Below are 20,988 nucleotides of genomic sequence, written 5' to 3' on the forward strand. Positions count from 1 at the left end.
CATCAAAACTACTTTGCAAATCTACAGTAGGTATTGAACATCTCCTTGTACTTACATGGCATTGCATGGTATATACTGGGCCAGTACTGCCCACTGTCTCTCTTCAGCCAGACACGAACTGTTCTGTGAAAGAGAAAACCAAACATACATGTGAGGAAGAATTAAAAAATAATCATGACTGAATGAAAGCAAAGTGGTCATGATGAATGCACAACATGTTCTTCAAAATTAAATTATTTTGCTGAGAGGGAAAGTAAACCCGTGAACTCCTACACCAGCCTGATACATCAGCCTCAGATTAACCCCTGTAAGACTCCTTGGTTCCATTCAGTATTCAACAACCTGGCTGAACATATCTCAACAATATTTGGAAACTGCTATGGCTTTTAGTTCTTTGCTTTACAAGGACTTGAACATGACTGTTCATTCAATGCTTCACATGAGAATTTGGGGCACCACAGGTAGCCCTCTAGAACATTCTTGCATCAGCCCTTCCAGTCTCTGCAGAAACCTTCCCCCGGCTCTCAGGGTAGGCCTTGGCCCACCTGCTGCCTGTTGTTTCATTGTTCTGCTTCAGGAAAACCCCTAAGAAAAAGAAGGAAGTTCTGAACTTTTCAGCTGCTTATTACTAAGGTTATGTCCATTTGTACCAAAAACGACCTCTTCAGCTTCAGGACCTTTCCTCTCCTCCGTGCACACACGAGTGCTACCAGAAGAAGTCACTGAACACAAAGAAACCAAACTTATCCTTCTCTGAAGAGGATGACAAATGTGACAAGCAGCCTTGCAGGTCTCCTCTGCCCCATCAATTTGGAGTTGGTGTCTTTGAATAGAGGCCCTTAGAATCACATAATGCTTCCTACAAACACATCAGCAGTTTCCTCTCTACTAGAAGATCTTCCCAATGTATCTCAGAATTACTCTTGCTTTCTCATAATCATATTATACTGTCAGATGCCTTTTACTTAATACACGCCCTTCAGGGATTTGAGACAATTGTTGCTTGTTTCTACTGCAGAGGATCTAGACTGATGCACCATCTGGGTCATTAAATATTTATTATTTTAGCCCTCACTGTCATTTGCTTCTTTTGGTCCAGTCTCTGAAGCCTCCTTAGACTTGAAGCTCTCTCTTAACTTCAGTTCATCAATTAATTTCATTAAAGCATGTCTAGTGACGGTGTCAACAGTTAAAACAGCATTAACCTATTACTTGTTTCTGCATAGCCCACTGTCACCTCACTTACAACCCCCTGTTCCTCTAATCGTAGTGTTAACCAGAAACTCTCCATATAATACTGTATTCATGCTTTATTGATTTACACTGAATGTATTAACCTTCTCTAGAAAACATAGTTATCCAAGACAGCACCATGTTAGCATAAATTTTGACCCATTGCCCACTTTTATTCAGTCTTTTCCCTCAAAATGACTATGCAACAGCAAATGCAGGAGGGATCTCAAACAATATTGTTTCTATAACTTGCACTTGATACTATTAAGGAAAAAGAAACAAGCAAGAATGGCTCTTTCCAGTACATGAAACATGGTAATACAGCTTATGGAAAAGACTGCATGATCATTTCTACTGTTACCTCATTTCATTCAAAAAGAAGATTGCAGCCCTCTTTAGTCAGTACAAATTCAGAGCAATGTCATAATATGACAAATACATCATAATAGACTATAAATTGATCTAAGGCATTACATACACAAATATAGTCTGAACTGAGATGCCATGCATAATAAAGCAATTCAAGAACTAGTAATCTATCCTTCAAACTAAAGGCTGTACCACTTTGTCTTCCTGTACTGCTTATGTCCAAAATCAAGTCTCTGCTCATCTTACCCTGCCTTCAAACTCCTTTTACAGCAAATAATTCTGAGACCTTGTATATCTGGGCACTACACAAGCTGAATCTTTGAAGAAATATCTCAACAGGGTATGTTGCTCTAAAAACAAACCCTTCACTGGGTTAACAAGTCCAAAGGTTAGAAAGCTCTCACAAATTACTCAAAACATGTAACATTCATAATTATACCCTAAGTCTAATGGCCTTTTTGTGTTGAAGACAGCAGCAGCTCAGAAGCAAAGCCGCCAAAACATTTTATAAGGCTCAATTCACTGGCCAATAACAATGCTGACATATCTTTGATGGTGAGAGGGACAGACAAATCCTTCTGTCATTTCTCCCCACAGCTGACCATAGCTGTTGACCAGAAGCTCTAGATGTACATCAACCACTCAGTTTCCCAAATGGATGAGCTCTTACAAATGCAATTGTCCTTGACAAGTGAGGTCACTGTGGCAATGAATGAGTGTGCACAAAAAAATAATGGGATGAATCACAGGGAGCTGAAATAACTGAATATGAAACTACCCTGAGGGAATGCACCTGTGAGAGACCTGCCTTTCTTGACCATCCCAATGTAGGTGTTCAAGTGCTATCTGTTTCAAAATCCCCAGGCTTCAACAAGAATGCCCTTCCTCTCCACTCTGATGCTCCTGCAAATAATAAATCCAGTACAACATCTTACAAATAATTCAGCTTACTAGGAAAGGACCATGTAGAAGAACAGACCTTTCAAAAGCTGCAGGAAATAAAAATGAATTTTATGTGCAAAAATGGCAATAATTTAAATGCTTTGGGTTAGTTTTCTCATTGTTTATTAAACTGTACCCACTGCAGAATTTCTAATCAATTTGCCAGTTACATCAATTTTAAGACTTTTAGATGAATGAAAATGAAGCAAAACATATTTTCTAGTAAAGTTTAAAACAAAGAAAAAAACTGCTGGAGGTTGTGTTACGAGTGAAGCTACTTCTACTAATACAGGCCTCTTCTATAGGTGCACAGTATGCTCATTTCTTAGTGTAGTCAAATATATTTCCATTCAAGAACTAAATCATGTGACTAAATGACAACTAAATGAGAAACAAAGCATTCTAAGAATAAAAATACTATGAAAAGATGTCATCTAACTGTAAAGTGTGTTAAAAGAAACATAACCAGCAAGTCAGTTCAGGCAACTCTTTAGAGAAATAAGTATCTCCCCAGTAAATGATCTAAAAGAAAAGATCTTGTAAGCAATTTATTTTAAAATTAATTACTTTTAAATTAATTAAATTACTCTGCATGTCTTCAAAGCAAACATTTAAAATTTATATTAAGCATTATAATGGATTTCCCAATATCTGTGTATAAGTTCATGTAAAAGCATGAAAATTATTCCTTCTGTCAGGATATGACAACTCAGAATTTTCTTCGCTTAAAGATCACAGAAATAGAAATAGCAATTTCATTGAAAGAAGGAAAACTGGCTTCAGTTCAGCAACCTTTTCTAGGTAACTTTTTCCCAAAGTAGATTTGGGCTAAAGAATAAACCATACCAACTACTCAGTTTGGGAGAAGCCAAATGATCTTGGAAGAGCACATCTTTTTTCAGCTGAAGTTCCACACATTTCTATACACTTCTTTACAGAATACCACCTACTAGATGTGAAACCCAGAGCTTCTGGAGCTTCTAAGGAATGCAAAGAAAAAAACCCACACATGAATGAAAATAAACTTTTTTTATGGATATCCAACATGAGGAGTACTTGGTGCTTGCATGGTTACTGGACTTAAACAGCACCCACCTGGGTCAGGATTCATCCTTCAGCTGCTCTAGAGTGATTCAGTCAGCATCACCATGGAAATGAGTTGTCCCTTCATTTTGTTGCCAGCAAATTGACTTGGAAAGATTTTTAAAAGCTGTCAAATCGATGGATATTCTTCTAGTCTTTTCATAACAGAGATGATTTATTTTTAAATGAGACAGGCTATACAGAAATAATTCTGCCATCCAAAAGACAGGTTATGTCTTCATATATTATGGGGATGTGAAAATTGCTGATTTTAAAAGAAAAATTGCTTCTCTCTGTTATGATGAAGAGAATGTGCTAAGGTCCAGGTGGCTGTGGATGTACCAGCAGGTCTCAAGCACACTGCCAGGCTGTGCAGGAGGTGAGCTCGCTTGGGCACCTACTACTCATGGAAGTGCCTATGTCAACAGCAGCACATCCACCTCAGTGTAGCAGCTCTGTGGATCACCATCTACAGAAACTTATTTAGTCACTGATATCTCATTTCTGATAAAAATAATCTGTTCATACAAATCCAACTTTGTGCATCCAGGCTGCAGTGTGCCTCATGAAAACATGCACAATGTTGCCAGGTTGGATGCTCTAGCCTTACTCTGGCCTGAGCAATCACCTCACTGGAAAACTCAGTGTTGCTTGGAATGCTGGAGTTGAGTTTCTGTGAGTGACTCATAGCAGGGCTCCTGTCTTTTCTCCTTTATGCCTTGCAAGAAATTAAGGCAAAAGACACTGGTGTTGCACACAGTACAGACATGCTGATGTGTCAAAGCACGGGCCCAAGACGTTTGCATGTTGCAATACTGGGAAATCTGTGGTAGGGAGATCCATTATCTCAAGAAACAAGATCCCTATAACACTCCTCCAGAATATCCACAAACCCACCAGTTCTAGCTTCACAGTTTGAGTGAGGAAATCTAATAAATCCATTTCCCATAACAGATCCTTCCTCTCCTGTACATTTTTTTTTCCTTTCTCACTTCTGTCTTTTAAAAAGTTTCTCTTTGCTGAGATGCACTTCTGTAACATTATCACCTTCATGCCCCAGACATACATCAGAGTATAACAGAACAGAGGCAACCTCAACACAAATAATTTACTACATTATTTCATTGGTATTCTTGGGAAATTGTTTTAAATGGCATTTTAATGTATTCCTTATTATTTGTACCTGAGTCCATATACTGTGGGATTATTTTATCTCTTGTTTTGCTGAGTAACCAAAACCGCTAAGCATCAAATGAAATGTGAAATTTTAAAGTTTTCTATTTTGTTATTTTATAGTTTTATTCTTTTTTGTAGTGAGGATACAAATGACAGAGGTACAGAAACTTTAATCTGTCACTTTCTAAAGTCATCAGGCTTATTCAGAGACCTTTTGCACGTTATAGCTCCTTGGGAAAGGGGGATATGTCAACAGTGCAAATGATGGTTCAAAAGAAAAACTTCCTACTGTCTACTGTTCTAACTACAGAACTGATTTAACACAGTTTCAGAACAGTTTTGAAAAAGGAAAAGCAATACACTAAACTATTGTGGAATGTCCTTTAAAACACTCCTCCGGCTATTCACTGACAGAAGGAACAAAAAGAAATTAGGATAATGTTATAAAAGCATTAGTGCAATCTGTGAGGTTTCAGGCATACCTAATGGAGTATTAGCACATATTTTCACCATCATTCACTGAAGACTTTTTAAGTGTTGAAAAGAAACCCCACCTATTCCTAAATATCCAATAACAGACAACTCAGAAGTATGCAAAAGACATGTTTCTGTCGAAACTAAATATCTGCATTTGTGTCAGCAAAAGCTATACCTGATGTCATTAAACAAACATGACAATAGTAGCCTTTGAAGTCCAAGTGCACCACTGATGGCCTTATCACCTTTAGTAGGGACACACTACCGTTAGAAGTAAGATAAGGAAAATTATTTAACAACTGCATTAGACTGAATTATACAGTATATAAATCCCTCAATGTGTCCAGAGACTTTTTGCAGAGATGGGAAGAGATTCTGACTTCCCCTGCTTAGTGACATGGAACCCTGCTGTGAATAAAGGACCTTTCATGCTTAGTGGCAGCTCAAGAACCACTGCCAGTGTACTGGAACCAGTGATGAGGAGTTCCATCTCTCCAATAAATTTTGAAAGGAAGACATCAAAGCAAAAATCAAAACCAGAACTAGTTTCTGAGCCAGCTTGCATTTCAGGGAAAACAAATAGAAATGTAATAGCAGAGTGCCAAAGCCTCAGGCAACAAGAGGACTTCTTCTAACAGTCCTTATCCTATGTCCTCCTAAATGAAAAAAAAAAAAAAAAACCAAAAAAAAAACCAAAAAAAAAACCACTCAAGACAAAACCCCAGTACTCCCACACCACCCCCACCAAACCCCAAAGGCCCAAGGAAGTTCAGGAATCCCACTCAGACCAGACTCACCCATACTAATTCTCACAAAGCCTATCATACAACTGTGATGGACGGTTCTGCATATACCCTGAAATATTGGGGCACATTCCAGATGCTACCTTGTTTTCCCCGGTTTTGATGAACAAATGTGTGATTTCAGTTGAACTAGTCAAAGATTAACTCACTCAACTTTTTCTGAGCCTGAGACCATGTACAGCTATGCAGCCACACTCTAAGAAGGATATAAAGCTATTTAGAGAGCATGCAATGGAGGCAGTAAGGATGGTGAAGGGTCCTGGAGGGGAAGCCGTATGAGGAGTGGCTGAGGTCACTTGGCCTGCTCAGTCTGGAGGAGACTGAGGGGGGACTCTATAGCAGTCTGCAGCTTCCTGCCAAGGGGAAGTGGGAGGGCAGGTCCTGATCTCTTCTCTCAGGAGGCCAGCAATAGAACCTGAGGGAATGACATGAAGCTGAGTGAGGGGAAGGTTAGGTTGCATATTAGGAAAAAGTTTTTCACTGTAACGGGCTCCCCAGGGAATTGGTCACAGCACCAAGTCTGCTGAAGTTCAAAAAGCATTTGGACAGATCTCTCTGGCATGCTGTGTGATTCTTGGAGTGTCCTGTGCAGGTCTAGGAGTTGGACTTGATGATCCTTGTGGGTATCCTTCCAAGCCAGGATACCCTATGATTCTATGATCACTGTAGATCTGGTCTAGGGTCTTTTATATTACTAAAGGGCAGGTTCAGTTTCTGAAATAAAGTGCAAGAGCTTCAAGTTCAGGAAAGAGGGAAAATGTATGGGGAAAAGATTAAAGAGTTCTGAAGGATGGACTGTTTTACAGAGGTTCTCTCTTAGCACTGATTACATAAAGGCATTTCTAGAAGATATAATATCCTCATGGTAACCTTGGTCTGTAACTCATCATTGGGCTTCCCATAAAATGGAAGTATTTTGAATAATGATAAGATACCTTGTATCTGTGTTTTGAATAACTGAGAATACTTTTGAATAATGAGAGATACTCTGTATCTCTCAAGCCCTGCAACAAAGCCACAGAAGCAGTAAGATCTGACTTCAAGAGGAACCCGGGCCAGCTCCCAACAGCCAACACCTTTGACATCCTGCTCCTGTATCCAAAACACTGCTGCCATTGTCACCAACCCAGAAACCCTCATACACACAGCTCAGAAGCACCAGAGAAAAAGGATCACGGCAATGGAGGTGAGCCAAGCAAGGACTTCACACAGTCCTGGATGTGAACAGCACAGGGAGCACACCAAAACCCATGTGGGGGCAGCTGGATTTCTGAGCAGTAGCTCAGCCACCAGCTGTGAGGAAGGAGGGAGTCTCATGAACACTTGAACATTCAAGTGCACTGTCAATCCCACCCAGTGATATAAAAAAAAAAACATTGCACAAAACAGAGTGCCAAGCAAGCAGGCAGATGGACTGAAAGGCAGGATTTTTTTTCACACAAAGCATACTAAGCAGTGAAACCATGCTTAATAAGATGTTTCCCCATTTAATTCATGCTGCTGTAACTAAATGCAGATGCACATTACATAACAGGGAAAAATGTCAAAGTTTAGGTAGGTTATATGCAGCAAGAGGACTGCATGGGTTTCTCAGGGTGTTATACCCATCTGTTGTACTTAGACCTCAGAAAAATTGACACCATTTTATTTAACACAGTTTTGGTTTTCATAGAAGGCTTTTTGAGTATTTTGTGGGAAGTGACTAAAAAACAAAGATTTATAGGAGATAGTATCAGGGGAAATTAATTTTTATGACCTAAAAAAAAAAAAAAGAAATAGTGACAAGACAGCTTTACTACTCAACTGTGAAAGAGTTTCTACTCATTTTTCAGTTTTCTGGACAACAAGCAATACAGTTCAGTAATTTTTCCAGTTAGCTGAGTACACATGCCTGGGAGCAGTGCAAGCTCTGCTCTTCAGGCATGGGACAAAAACCACATTCTGACCAGTTTCCACTTTGGAAACTTTGGTTAAGTAGAGACCCAAAAAATGAACCCTAAGTCACAACCACAGAAAAATACTCCTTTACGTTGAGGTTACTAGAACAAGGCTCAGAGAGCCAAGCTGCCTCAGATCTTCAGCAGGTCCACAAAATGAGTTCTCATCATGTGTCATAAGAAGCAGTGTAGTGACTACACCACATTCCAGCTGTAGGGAAGCTAAATTTTTCTGCAAATGCAGGGCTGGAGTTCCCAGTGAGCATGAACCTACAGCTTTGGAAAGAATTAAACAAGTGTTACATCACATTGGGACTTCTTTCAAGCAAAGTTTCAAAATTACCTCCTCATTAAAAATTGTGGACTAGCCTTCCTTACAGATCTTTGGGATAACAAAATGATCTTCATCTCTCTCTTACCCACAGACCTCCTTCACCCATACCCCACCAAATAATTTCCCTTCCAGAACAGATGCAGCTTTGGAGCTGCCTGAACTGATCAATTCCTGTTTGCATTCAGGAAGCATAAACACACAACCTTTTGAAGGTAATTGCATTGGATTATTTAATTATTGCAATCCAATTACTTTCACCTCCTTCCCACATTCAAATGTTTCAGTAATAGAAGTTATTAGAAAGATCCTCATTAGATTAAAATACAGACCTGCTATGCAGTAAGTGACTTGGTGGAATCATGCTAAAAATACTCAGTGGATCCAGAATCTGCAAGAAAGAAACACTGCTACACCCCTCTAAATTGCCCATGTAGCAAAGCTGAAGAACCAGAACCCACCAGGTCACTGTCCTACTTCCAGCTGTCTGGTTGGAACATCTGTCCAGCAAAACACCAACACTTTTTCTCCAAAAATCCTACTGGCTATCAACTTATTGATAATTTTTAAGTTTTGCATGCTTCAGTCTACTTAAAAATGAATGCACTATTCAATTGATAAAAAAGTGGATCTGTGAAGAGAAAGCTGAACATACTAATTTTTAATATACATACCACCAGTGTGGCATTTTCTAATAAATTACAGTCACATAAAGGTTAATTTACAGGAAAAGATAGATATTCAATCCCAAGCTCTAAATTAAGTCATACCCTTGGGCCTCAACTTATTTTTCATATAAATGCTTGGTTAACTATCCAGTGTAACATCTAATAAATTATGCCTTTACTGCAGAGGAAGGAAGCCACATTTCCACATGTATAGGGTGGTGCCCTCTCTCAGCATTTTAATTTCTGGACCTAAATCATCTGCATCATTCATTGAAACACCCTCTATAAGAAGAGACAGGCTTTTGGTTTTTAAATACTGCTGAACAATTACAGCACCGTTTTTTCAAAGACAACAAACATATCTACTTGAAATGTATTTGTGTGCTCTGTGCCACACTAAGGTGCCTCTGCTAATGCTCTTCATGAGGCATCAAGGACTTTCTGCAGAGGAATCACATTTCCAGTTCCTCCAGCTGAACTTGAATTCATGGGTGATAAAATGTTCCCTCAGCTTTTCTGCTCACTGCCATTTTCCCCTCCGGGCAGCCCAACTCAAAGATATTTTTACTGTCCTCAGCTCCTACAGGCTTTGCTCTTCTAGAGGAAGTAAAAAGCCACTCTGCTGCTCTGACCTAGCTGGACAACTTTGGCTGGGAAGTCTCAGTACTCTGGGAAAGAAACCAGCAAGGTCAACAGAATTAGCACCAGCAAAAAGGGATCAAGAAAGCAGGGCAAAGCTATGCAAACCAAACCCTGTCCTGAAAGGTTTGTACAATAGCTGCAAAGGAACTGTAGCCCTGAAGTGCTTTACCAAGGGCTCTCAGATTTCTTCTTACCACGCATACTGCAGTGTGTTGTGAGGTGCCAGCAAAGCCCAGCAAAACCCAAACTCCTGACTCTGTAATTTAGAGGTGATCTGGCATTTCAAGGGCTGAAAAGCCAGTCAGTTTGTCATCTCTGCATTCCCATGGGTGTTGCATGGGGACATGGAAATCAACAGAGTTGAACAGAAACCATCCTCAAACCTGTATTGTGAGACTGAATATTCCACCCTCAACTTTAGGTTTTATTATTTAAAAAATCTTTTTCAAACATGCAGGGCTTCTTTACATTCAGCTACTTCTTTCATATGGCCTAGCTGCAGCTTTTCTATTCTTCTTTCTATTCTTCATTCTACTCCATACTGTAGTAATTTTATTCTATCATGTTTAAAATAGTAAATTTTAATTTTTAAACAGCAAATTTCAATAAACATCTTCTTGCTCTCCTCCTATGAGACTAGAAGTTCTGTTGTCTCTACCTTCTCCATGGGTTAGTTGCTGTGTATACTTATATAATTTCTGACATGCCTCTTCTTAAAGGTAATCAATCTTTCCAGTCTTTTGGAAAAGCTGTTCTTGTGTTCTGTTCCCCTTACCTGCTTTCCAATCCCTCTAATGAGACAATACCCTGTCGGAACTGTCATCTTCTGTACTAAATGCAGCAATCCAGACACAAACCTGCTAAATTATAAGAGCATTATCATTCTTTCCTTTATGCATCTTCTTCCTGTATGTACCCGAGCAGTGTTTATTTGCAGCAGTTGTACATGTTTTTTCTCTTCATGCTGGCAGGATTTAGAAACTTACAAACTATGGATGAAAAAGCAAAAAAAGGTATTTATTACTATTAGATTCTCTCTGCAATACACTGCTATCCACTTAGTAATTTCTTCTGCAGTCCACATCTCACCAGACCCAATCAGCTTATCTGCTAATTTTGGTTAGACAACTAGTCCAGATTGTTAGGGAAGGGAACAGAGGATTCGTCAGCCACAGTTCTCAAGGGCAATCCCAGAACCACATGTTTCTGGCAAGAGAGATGGAAAGAAAATTATAAAGGAGAGCACTAGGCAGAGACTATCAAATACAAAAAAACCCCTTGACTCTTTGCATCAAACTTTCCCCTTGTGAAAACAGTACAGGAAAGCCATGTTTATTGCAGCAGTGCAGGGAAGACACAAGACCATCTCTCCTCAGGTACAAAAAATACATTCTTCAAATACGTGGAATGGTGCAACATATTGCAGGGCAGTCTTGTAAAGATGCCTGGTAGAACTGTGTCCTGATAGGACCCCACTGCTCAGGTGACTGACCAAACCAACAAAGCCTGGAGCAACTTCAGTTCAATTACCTGGTCACTGTTTCATGGGTCACTTCCTCTTTGCTATAAGGGACAGATTCTGGTTCATGGCAAAAGCATCAAATATTATAAAAACCTTTGCTGGCAGCTTATTACTGCCTTACTTTACTAGCATTTTTTTAGAGGATTACAAGAAGAGTCCTTTGCAATTCCTGTCCAGATGCTGTCTCAGCTTGCATCCTCCAGGTTTTTACTGCTGCCATTCATAGGGGAAATACCAGTATTATCTTGGAAGAAATAGATTTGAGATTGTGAGACATAGTTATCTCTAAAGACGTGCTTCTCTGCTTGGCTGCCTCTCACTTTTAAATCTTATTACAAGCTAATACAAAACATAACATCTTCAGGTTCAAAAGTAGTAAGCACTTACTAGGTCATGCTACTGGGCATGGTAATTACAATAAAGGTGTCAGTATTTATATATTTACAGGAATCAGGGATTCAAGACAAAATAATTTCAAAGCAAGGATTTTCAAAGTCCTTGCTGAGTTAAATAGTGGGCAACTCTATATGATTACTGGAAAAGCCTGACCAACTTCACCCATCCTGTATAAAGATGAAGTTCCTTACCAGAGAGCTGAAGATGACCTACTTCCAACCTCCCTGCCATGGGCAGGGACACTTTCCACTAGACCAGGCTGCTCAGGGTCCCATTCAATCTGGTCTAGAACACTTTCAGGGATGTGGTATTTGTATCTATGGATGTTGCCTTCCAGTGGCAGGCTACTATTTAGTAGAGGCAGTGCAAAGAAAGGTGTCTGAAGTAATGGCTTGGCCTATTCCAGGGCCATTGGGAGCAGAGAACAGCAGCAGATTCAAGCAGACCAGATCTACTGCTGACCTTGGCAGAGGACACAGGATTTTAGATGGCAATACAAGGTGGAAGACAAGCTAGACACAATCCACTGGGCTAGTAAATCCTTGTGCTATTAGGTAAAGCATAAAATCAGCTCATAGCATCTGCTGGGAAAAAAAAATGAGCTGAGATGGAGTAAAGGCAGTAAATAAGGGTCCTTTTTGATCCTGTGTCCTTGCAGGCTCAGCACCGCCTGAAAAACTAAATCATGTTTGTAACTCTGGCTTGACTTTTTTGCAGGTCAGACAGGATTGCTTCTCATACAGAAGGCAGGGAGGGGAGGAACACCTTTCCTTACAGACAGTTAAATTACTATGCAAAGACACAACATGTCCAGTCACCTCAAGCCATGAGACACATGTCCCACAGACTAAAATCCCCTCTGTTAGTTTCAAAATCCATACGTGTTCTGCTGTGTCAAGCAGTTCCTCCTCCCACTTTCCTGTCCTGCTATCTGAGACATGCTGAAAACACCCAGTAATGACCTGACAGTCCAGTAAGTCTCTTCCACATGCCATATCTAATAGAAGTAAATTGTGTCTTTTTATCAGGCACACACGGTGAGCTTTGGAGGGATGTTTGCAATTTCCAAGCAGTTATCAAGAAATGTAAATTATTAACAATCTGCAGCAGGTTAAGCAGTTTACTTAATTGAGAGATGTCCCAACCACTGAGCATCAGAGGGAGGCAGGGCACATGGAGGCCACTATTTAGAATCAATTTTCATTCCAGTTGGAGGGAAGGAGACAAAGTATTAGAGCTGTTCTGTGGACAGGATCTGGCCCTAAAACAGATCAAATGGACAGTTTGCTCTAAGTAACACCCATAGACAGGAACAAAAAGTTTACAAGAAAGACTGAGAGCAGCTATGACCTCTAACACTGCAGTGAACAAATGGGTTGCTCTGGTAGTACACACATTTTCATCATCTACACTTCACAGTGGAAATATAAGCTAACAAAGGCTGTTAGAAATGCACAACCATATCATTCCACAAATGCATCTTTCCCAAAGCACTGCACCTTTAAAATACTTGCTTCACACTCTTAAGTCGGAAAGATCAAGGTTTGTCTTTGCTTTTCCTACTCACTTTTTGTTTTTTTCAGAGAATTTAAGGGATTTGTTTGATCAGTTTTTGAAAGGAAAATATTTCTGTAGAAGGAAACAAAGATTCATGGTATGGCAGCTACGTGCTAATTAAAAAGCCAGTGAATGCTGAGGACCTGGGTCCTACATTTTCCAGTGGTCAACCATTAACTCTATTTAGAACATAACAACCAAAAAGACAGTCCAATAGCCAGTTACTTCCAAGCCATACTCTTAAAAGTTAAAAGCTAATTTTTCTGTACTCCCATCAGTTCTCCCACACTGTCTCTTCTCTAGCACCCTTCATTTTAACACACATTTCAACCACGCTATTTCTCTCCCCAGAGTTTTGCCTCCAGCATCTGGTTCAACAACAGCTGACAGCGATTTACAAGTCTTGCTAGACTTAGCCTTTTAAAATTACTCATGCTATTGGCAAGAATTTAAGCTTCAGATGTGTATGTGTTGGTGGGAAAGGTGCAGATACTCCCTCTGCATCCCTGTTTTTCTGTTTTCAGGAACACCCATTAACCAGCAGGTATGAGGCTACCAAGGTCACCTCTCCATGGCAGCAGCAAGCCTTCAGCATTTGCACGCCCACAAGCAACCGTAGAGGTAGCTCACATTCCTCCTCAAGCAGCTGATGTTTCCTTCCTCACCAAGTCAGCTTTGAAGCAGCAGGGCAAAGGCAAATATTGCCATTCCCCCTATCCAATGCAAATGAAAGAAACTTTATCCATTTGATTTCCATTTCTCTACTGCTTGTAGCATCCCATCCCACTCCCTCATGTCTGGGAGGCATCACACATCCACCGTCTCTCAATTACTCATAACAATTCAATGCATTTTAATAACATTTAAACAGGTTTAAAAAAACTTAACAATAAACTGGGAATTACTGTGGACTCCTGCTGGACCACAGAAGCATAGAGGAGGTACTTCAGGTTTTCAGAAGGCAAATGAAACCAGCTAAACACACTAAATGCCTTTTCACATCACCAACGGACAAGGTGGCTTTTACCAATTTCTGGTGTCAACAATTTTACTGATCCAAGCTGCCCCATTTCACTTTCATATCAGCTGACTTGGATATTGATATTTAACAGCATTAGCAAGGATGTGCAGCTGCTCCAAGTTCATGCAGGAAGAAGACAGCTGGCCTTTTCTGAATACCAAATTGATAAGAGAAGAGTCACTGAGAGAATTAATAAGCAGGAAGGTGAGGAAATGAGAAAATGAGTTGAGAGGAGTTAGAGATAGAACATGAAGGGAACAGAACATCAGTAGGGAACAGGATATAAAGTACAAACAATACAAAGCCTGAAGTAAGGATGGCAGCAAAAATCTGGTTCAGTAACACCCAGACAGGGAAACTGAAAAAGCACAGAGTTTTGGTAATATCAGGTCTATCCAAATGGAGGTAATAGGATGAAGAGAAACCCTTCAGAGCCTAAGACTCCCACCACCCCAAATACTGTGGTATCAGGGCAGCTTTGTGCATGTTGATTATCTTTCACCAGAAGAAAGGGGAGAAGTCCAGCTCCACATTGTGCATTTATGAAGCAGCCTGGTGACTTACAGGGCAATGAAAACCTAACAGCTGCACTCAACAGCTACCCTCCAAATTTGTAAATTGAAAAGTATTTCTCACATTAAGGCTTTTCCCCAAAGTGCAGTTGTACTTACCTTGTTATCACACAAATACAAAGTTCTTGCTCTGTTACTTGGGACACTAAATCCTTTAGGCTCTGTTTACTTTCAACAGACAGGAACTGGTTTTTGCATTCAAGACAAACAAAGGTTCATTATCTATTGCTGTGAAGTAAGCATAGAGGAAAAAAAACCAGCACTTTGAGAAAGGAAGTTATGACTATTGCAGGCTATCTGAATTCAATGTCAAGTGTTTTCTTCCCCAACTGCATACTGCAAAATGTATACATATTTTAAGGAAGAGAAAAAGCTCCACTTCTGTCACCTTCCTCTGCAGTGTTCATGGAAAGTTTCAAGTCTCAACCCTGGCTCTTAAATTCCTACTCTCTTTTCTTCCCCAGCTTGAGTCAAGTTATTACTGGGTCCCATGAATAAAATATTTTTCTGTTCAAAGCAGCTTAGCCTTTGAATAAACAAACACACAGAATCAAACTTCGTCCTGTTTAGGAAATATTTACAAAAATAACTATTAGTGAAAGATAAAAAACATATGTTTGAGATGCTTCTAAATCAGTCCTGGACATATAGAGAAAGTAGCACCACAAGAAAACTTAAGACAATTACACCAAACTCCAACAGGTCTAAGGTAAGAGCACAGGTGTGGGAGTTCTGCTCCCACTATAGAGGTAGTGAAAAATGGGATTCCCATGAAACACACCAGTGCAAGCCAATCCACACTACACTCTTATCAAAGATGTAGCAGTTACATTTTTCATAGTGGTTACATTTTTTCATAGCATTAAGACTGAATACGTACTGACTGAACAAGAAGTAAACTTCTCTGCAAGGCAGGATGGATAATCACACATTCATCCCATTCTTTCTCTCTACAAGGAAGCCTTTCCATTTCAACTTCCAGCTTTAGCAGATGATTTTTCCTAATGTTTTCAGATTAATATGTAAACAGATCATGTTGCCAAATAGCAACACCACTGTCACTCTGATTTGATTTCAGAAAAGAATATCAGTTTCTCAGGAAGGAGAGAGCTAAGCTAGATATCTTGTTCTGGTAATTTTTGTTATGTCTACATAATTGATAGCTATTTGTAATTTAATTTTATTTGACTCAAAATACACTTCTCTCAGCCTATGGGTAAAATGATTGTTTCTACAAGATTTTATGCAATGGAGGCCAAGTAGAATTTCTGTTTGTGTCCAAAGCAAGACAGTGCAATGTTGTAGTACAGTAAAAGCAGCAGAGTTTGTAGAAAAATACTATAAAGATTATTGTGCAGCTCTTATGTCCTGGGTATTCCAGACATACATGATTTAAAGGAAATTTTGTTGTTTTCTTGATCCTCTGATGCCTTAAAAAAGCAATCATAATATTACAACAACTCAAGGCTGGGCTAAAATACTCTGACGCCATTTCCTCAGTATCAGAGAATTTCAGATCAACAATCTTGAGAACAGTTGGAGTAATATTAAAAATTAAACAATAAACTTTTCATACAAAATATAAAAGGCTCCTACAACAAAACACACCACACAAGAAAAAGCCTAGAATATATGAATTCCTTCACAATCACAGAGGGAACAGCAACAGACTGTGAAAGAGAAGGCAAGTCCAACAATCCTTGCCAGTGGAAAGCCTGGCTCCAAGACACAAAACCCAGCTTAGCAACTTGGGTCAAGTTGAGGAAGAGGAGGAGAACACAACTGCCCCAGGGCAGCACCATGCCAAAGAGTGCCAGAACAACGATGCTGCATCCAACATACATTTTCTGACTCTGCTGCTGCCCTGTCCCAGTTACTGTGGCCATGACAGTTAAGAGAAATCTACCATCCTTGTGCAGAAGCACATGCACTCACTCCTCCAGGAATCCAAGTATCACCTGTCCTTTTGAAAGGATCCGCTGATCCCACTCCCAAGGTCAGCAGCAAAACTCTCAAGTGACGCTGGCGCAGGATGAAACCAGCCACAATTTTGGTGTTTGTTTGCATATTGAAGCAAAAGGAAATTACTCTTTCTTTCTAATAGGAGACACATCACTCTCCCCAAAATAGTGGGTAAAGGAGAAGAAAAAGGAGGACTGAAATACTGTGTGAAACATCCACCAGATACTCAAGTGGAAACAGCTTGTACAAAAACTGTAAGATTATGGAAGAGACTCCCCAAAACACTTGGTCACAACAACACCTTAAACTTCTGTTACATTATCAGTGTCAGGTAAAATAGACAAGACTTGGACAAAAGAGACCTTGATAGTTATAGAACAAGCATCTCTAGCTATAAAGTACTTTCTATTGAAAATGTGCTTTGAAGACTAATTATTGTGTCTGAAGTTTCCTTGCTTTTTTTAGGTAGACGAGCTCACAAGCTATTGAGACAGCCCATTTTCTCTTCATAGTTTCTTTGTGGCATCACCAGTTTTATTAGGAAATGGAAGTTTCTTATTTTCTGTCCTCCTTGAAGTTCTAATACAACCTACAAAACCTATTAGAGTTTTCTACAATAATTTGGCAGCAATACCAACTGTATGGGCAGAAAACTGCTTGGGGTAAGGCCTGTGACCACTGACCATCTGTCTTATTTCAAGCATTTTAAGAATTGAAAGGAGCACAAATGTCATTTTTATGACTGAAGGTCTTTTTGTAGATGTAATGCTTAGGTAATACTTCACAGCAGAGGGTCTCTGGATTTCCTTGATCTTCTTCAAGCTATGCTCTAGATTTGGATGGCCCTGATGAAGAATTCTCTCTTCAGCACCTAACAGCCAACTGTCTGTGTTTCTGATGCAGATGATTGGTGACTTGTATTTCAAAACCGGTCATTACTTCAGTTTAGCTCTGTTCTATGACTTCAAAAATACAAAACCAAAGCTTCCACATGGCCTGAAACAGTGAAGGGACTGCCATATTTATCAGAACAAACCTTTGTACTTTTACTGGCAGGCACAATGCCACTGCAATGAGACCAAGCCCACTGGAAGGATCCCACCCTGGAATGGTGTAAGCAGGAAAGGAGCTGGCATATAAGGAAGCATTCATGTCCCATCTCCCAGACCTACAGGACACGCAATGCTCTTCTCAAACTGGCCAAAGATACATCCCTGTGTGTCAGAAACAAAGCTCATGGAGAAAACATATCTTGACAGCTATTGAGGAATGCCAGAAGATGTATCCACATTGGTTACAGGTCCAACGCTTGGGCCTCCTGTGGTGCAAGAAGCAAGCACGGATGTCTGACTGGAGAACTTGGCCACAGAGGCCATGAATGACACTTCAGTGCTCCAGCTGGGTTCCAGCCCTGGCTGCAGCCCTGCAGGTCACTGGCTAATGTCACACGCAGGAATTTGGCAAGCACATGCACTTCTGCTCGGCACAGGGGCCCTGGGAGATCTGTCCTCCTCTGGATGTCTGCTTGAAGTTATCTTAAGAATCTCAAAATACTTTGGTCTCAAATTCAAGTTCTTTAAAACTTACTGTTACAGATCTCCAACCACCAGAAATGTTTACAGGCATGAGAGCTTCAAGGGCTGAGTCTTGTTTAAACCAGTAGCTTAGCTGGTTTGTGGGTTTGTTGTCTTTTTTAATCACAGAATGAATTTCCTGTAGGCAATCTGATATCCTACCAGGAGGAACAGCCACATGACCTGGGTGCTCCGGGAGATGTGAAACACACCTACATTAATAAGTGACACAGGCCCGGGACCAGCCTCTGGCAGTGAGGCCACCTGGCAGGGAAACAGCAGCTGCATGTGAGCTACGTCCTGGGAACAGTCCCTGATACAAGCTGACTTCCAAACCCTGTATGGGCACTGTTTGATGCTGTGCAAATTGGCTTGTGGCAAGAACAGTGCTTGACACCAACAAGGAGACACCACAGCCAGCCAGACCACCATGCTTGAAATATACTCTTGCACTATTTAATTGATTAGAAATACAGTCACTATAGCTGCTGGCCATGGGTTCAGCAGCAAATTTCTCCCAGCTGGTTCATAAAGCCATTAAAAAAGGAAATAGTATCGATTCCTGTGTACACCATCCATCTTGTTCAATACTGGGCTTCTCTAAAAGAACAGGGAAGTGAGAACAACAAGGGGTTTGCTGCTTACCCTCACAAAAACTCTTCTTTCTTGTTATGTTGTACACCACAATAATATCTCAAGGTGGTCCATATTTTCCCACTTTCCCTCCTTCATTTTTAGTAGTCTGAAGTCAATATAATGGCATTGGTCAATAATTGAATAAACACCATTTTTTGGTTTGAAGTTATCATACAGAGAAATAAAGGGAAATGAAACTCAAAACAAAAAGATGACCATTGCCAGAATAATGCTTCAGAATATCACAACAACCAGCTTGCAAATTAGGACTGTGCCTTCAAAGAAAGGCACTATCATTTATTTCTGGAAAAATACCATTGAGTCTGAGGTGTCAAAACATGCACACACATCACTTTTTGAAACCACTGTTTGCACTTTCTAATCCACATGCTAAACAGGAACACAGATCACTAAGCAATTACCCATGCCCTTTGCTTTTCCTGTCTCCAGAATTTTTGTCAGTGATTGTTTATCTACTTCTCCCATATCATTTTGTATACTAAACAGTTGCCTACACACTTAATGCAGGTTTTGTGCTTAACAGCTGTGTAACAGTTACACTTTTTTCTAAAAGAATTTGACTCTTAAAACCATGTAAAAATGTCTGTTCATGTCAAAAAGGGCATGTGAACACAAGTTCAATTTTAGAGCACAGGAAAGACCACGGGAAACAACGGCCAAGGCAGACCAAGCTGTTAGTTAGGTTTAGCCATGCTTCCTGCTGCTAACCTCAATAATTGGAATCCTTGGGCCATCCACCAGGTGTGTTCACACCTCATAAAAGCCAGACAACAATGTTCATGTCTGCTTCTTTGAAGAAGAGGTTTTAGGTCATCAGGTTTTTAGAAGAATGATTATAAGCTGTGATCAAAAGGGTGCTGTGGATGAAACTAGTTGGGGATGACAACTTCTTGTAGGAAAGACATTCTGTGCTTTTCTTGTGAGCTAGCAACGGCCTCCTGAAGATAAGGGAAAGCCCCATATCTCTCCTGAGGAAGACATCAAGGCTGTAACCATGGAGACATGATGAAGGAGAGAAAGCTAAGAGATATGAACTCTAGCTGGCTCCTGGGTAACCCACTGAGAACTTTGTTTCTTTCTTGTAACCAATGGGCAGTGAATGTGTATGTTGAGTGAATGTAAATATCTTGAAAAAGTATAAAAGTAATATGTTGCTATAATCAATCTCTCTTGCACTCGTCTGATGGAGTCGTGGTACTTTGTGCTGTGTCATCTCTATAACAACAACTTCTTGGCTTGGTTTCCTTGTCACAAAAACTTATTCAGGAAATCCTCACCAGGCTTCTCTTTTATCTACCAAAGAATGAAGGAAGAAGGGAAAGAAGGAGCAAAAGCATCTGAAATCATAGAGGAGCTTTCAGAATTCAGATGAAAGTCATGCATTTTTCAGCCACTATAGCATGTAATTTTTTTTAAACAATCAGTACATTCATAGCTCCCTTTCCCTACTGCTTTCTCTGGCATATAATAAAGGTTAGCAACAGTATTTGTGCAAAAGCTTATTGCTTGAAACCAAAGGATCTTGACCAACAGCATTCACAGCATTTCTTATTTAACAAAAAAAACCCCTACCCTTACTTTTCATTTTCCACTCCAAAATCAACATTTTGGAACCTGAATTAGTGGTACAAGCTACTGAGGGATTTCCTCCCTTCCCCTGGTCTTGTGTTCCCCAACCATAGTAGCAAACATAAAGAGTGTGCAAAGGGGAAGATGAAATGCCAAACAACAGAGGCCTCAAATATTCCACCAGAGCAAAGCCTGCAGCTAGGCAGCCTGTAGAAATCCTACCTGCAGAACAGCTGAGAGAAGATCTCTGCAACAGCCCATCCCAACACGGCTCCTCGCCGGCTGGTGCTTCACAGCTCAGACTGCCACAGTACTCCAAGCACTATAGCAAGCTCGCTGAAATTTTATGTGCTTTGGCCTTTTGGCTACAAATGAACTTGGCAACAACAGGGATCAAAATTTCAAGTGGGAAGTTCAGTGTTTGTATGGGTCTGTCCCTGCTGGAAATCTGTCAGGATCATTTATCAGTTGATATTTTCAAAGCGTGATGATGGATT

The 20,988-nt window shown here is 40.2% G+C and overlaps 1 protein-coding gene across 2 annotated transcripts in view; it reads right to left on the reverse strand.

Moving 5' to 3' along the window:
* The window catches only part of WDFY2 (WD repeat and FYVE domain containing 2), a 78,696-nt gene that overhangs the window by 28,769 nt on the left and 28,939 nt on the right, over nt 1-20,988 (reverse strand). For both annotated transcript variants that reach the window (XM_050979129.1, XM_050979128.1), the window contains exon 4: nt 56-123. In XM_050979129.1, coding sequence (XP_050835086.1) covers nt 56-123 — 68 coding nt within the window. The remainder of the gene's footprint in view (nt 1-55; nt 124-20,988) is intronic.

This window comes from Serinus canaria, chromosome 1, assembly GCF_022539315.1.
Source record: "Serinus canaria isolate serCan28SL12 chromosome 1, serCan2020, whole genome shotgun sequence".
NCBI classification, from domain to species: Eukaryota; Metazoa; Chordata; class Aves; order Passeriformes; family Fringillidae; genus Serinus; species Serinus canaria.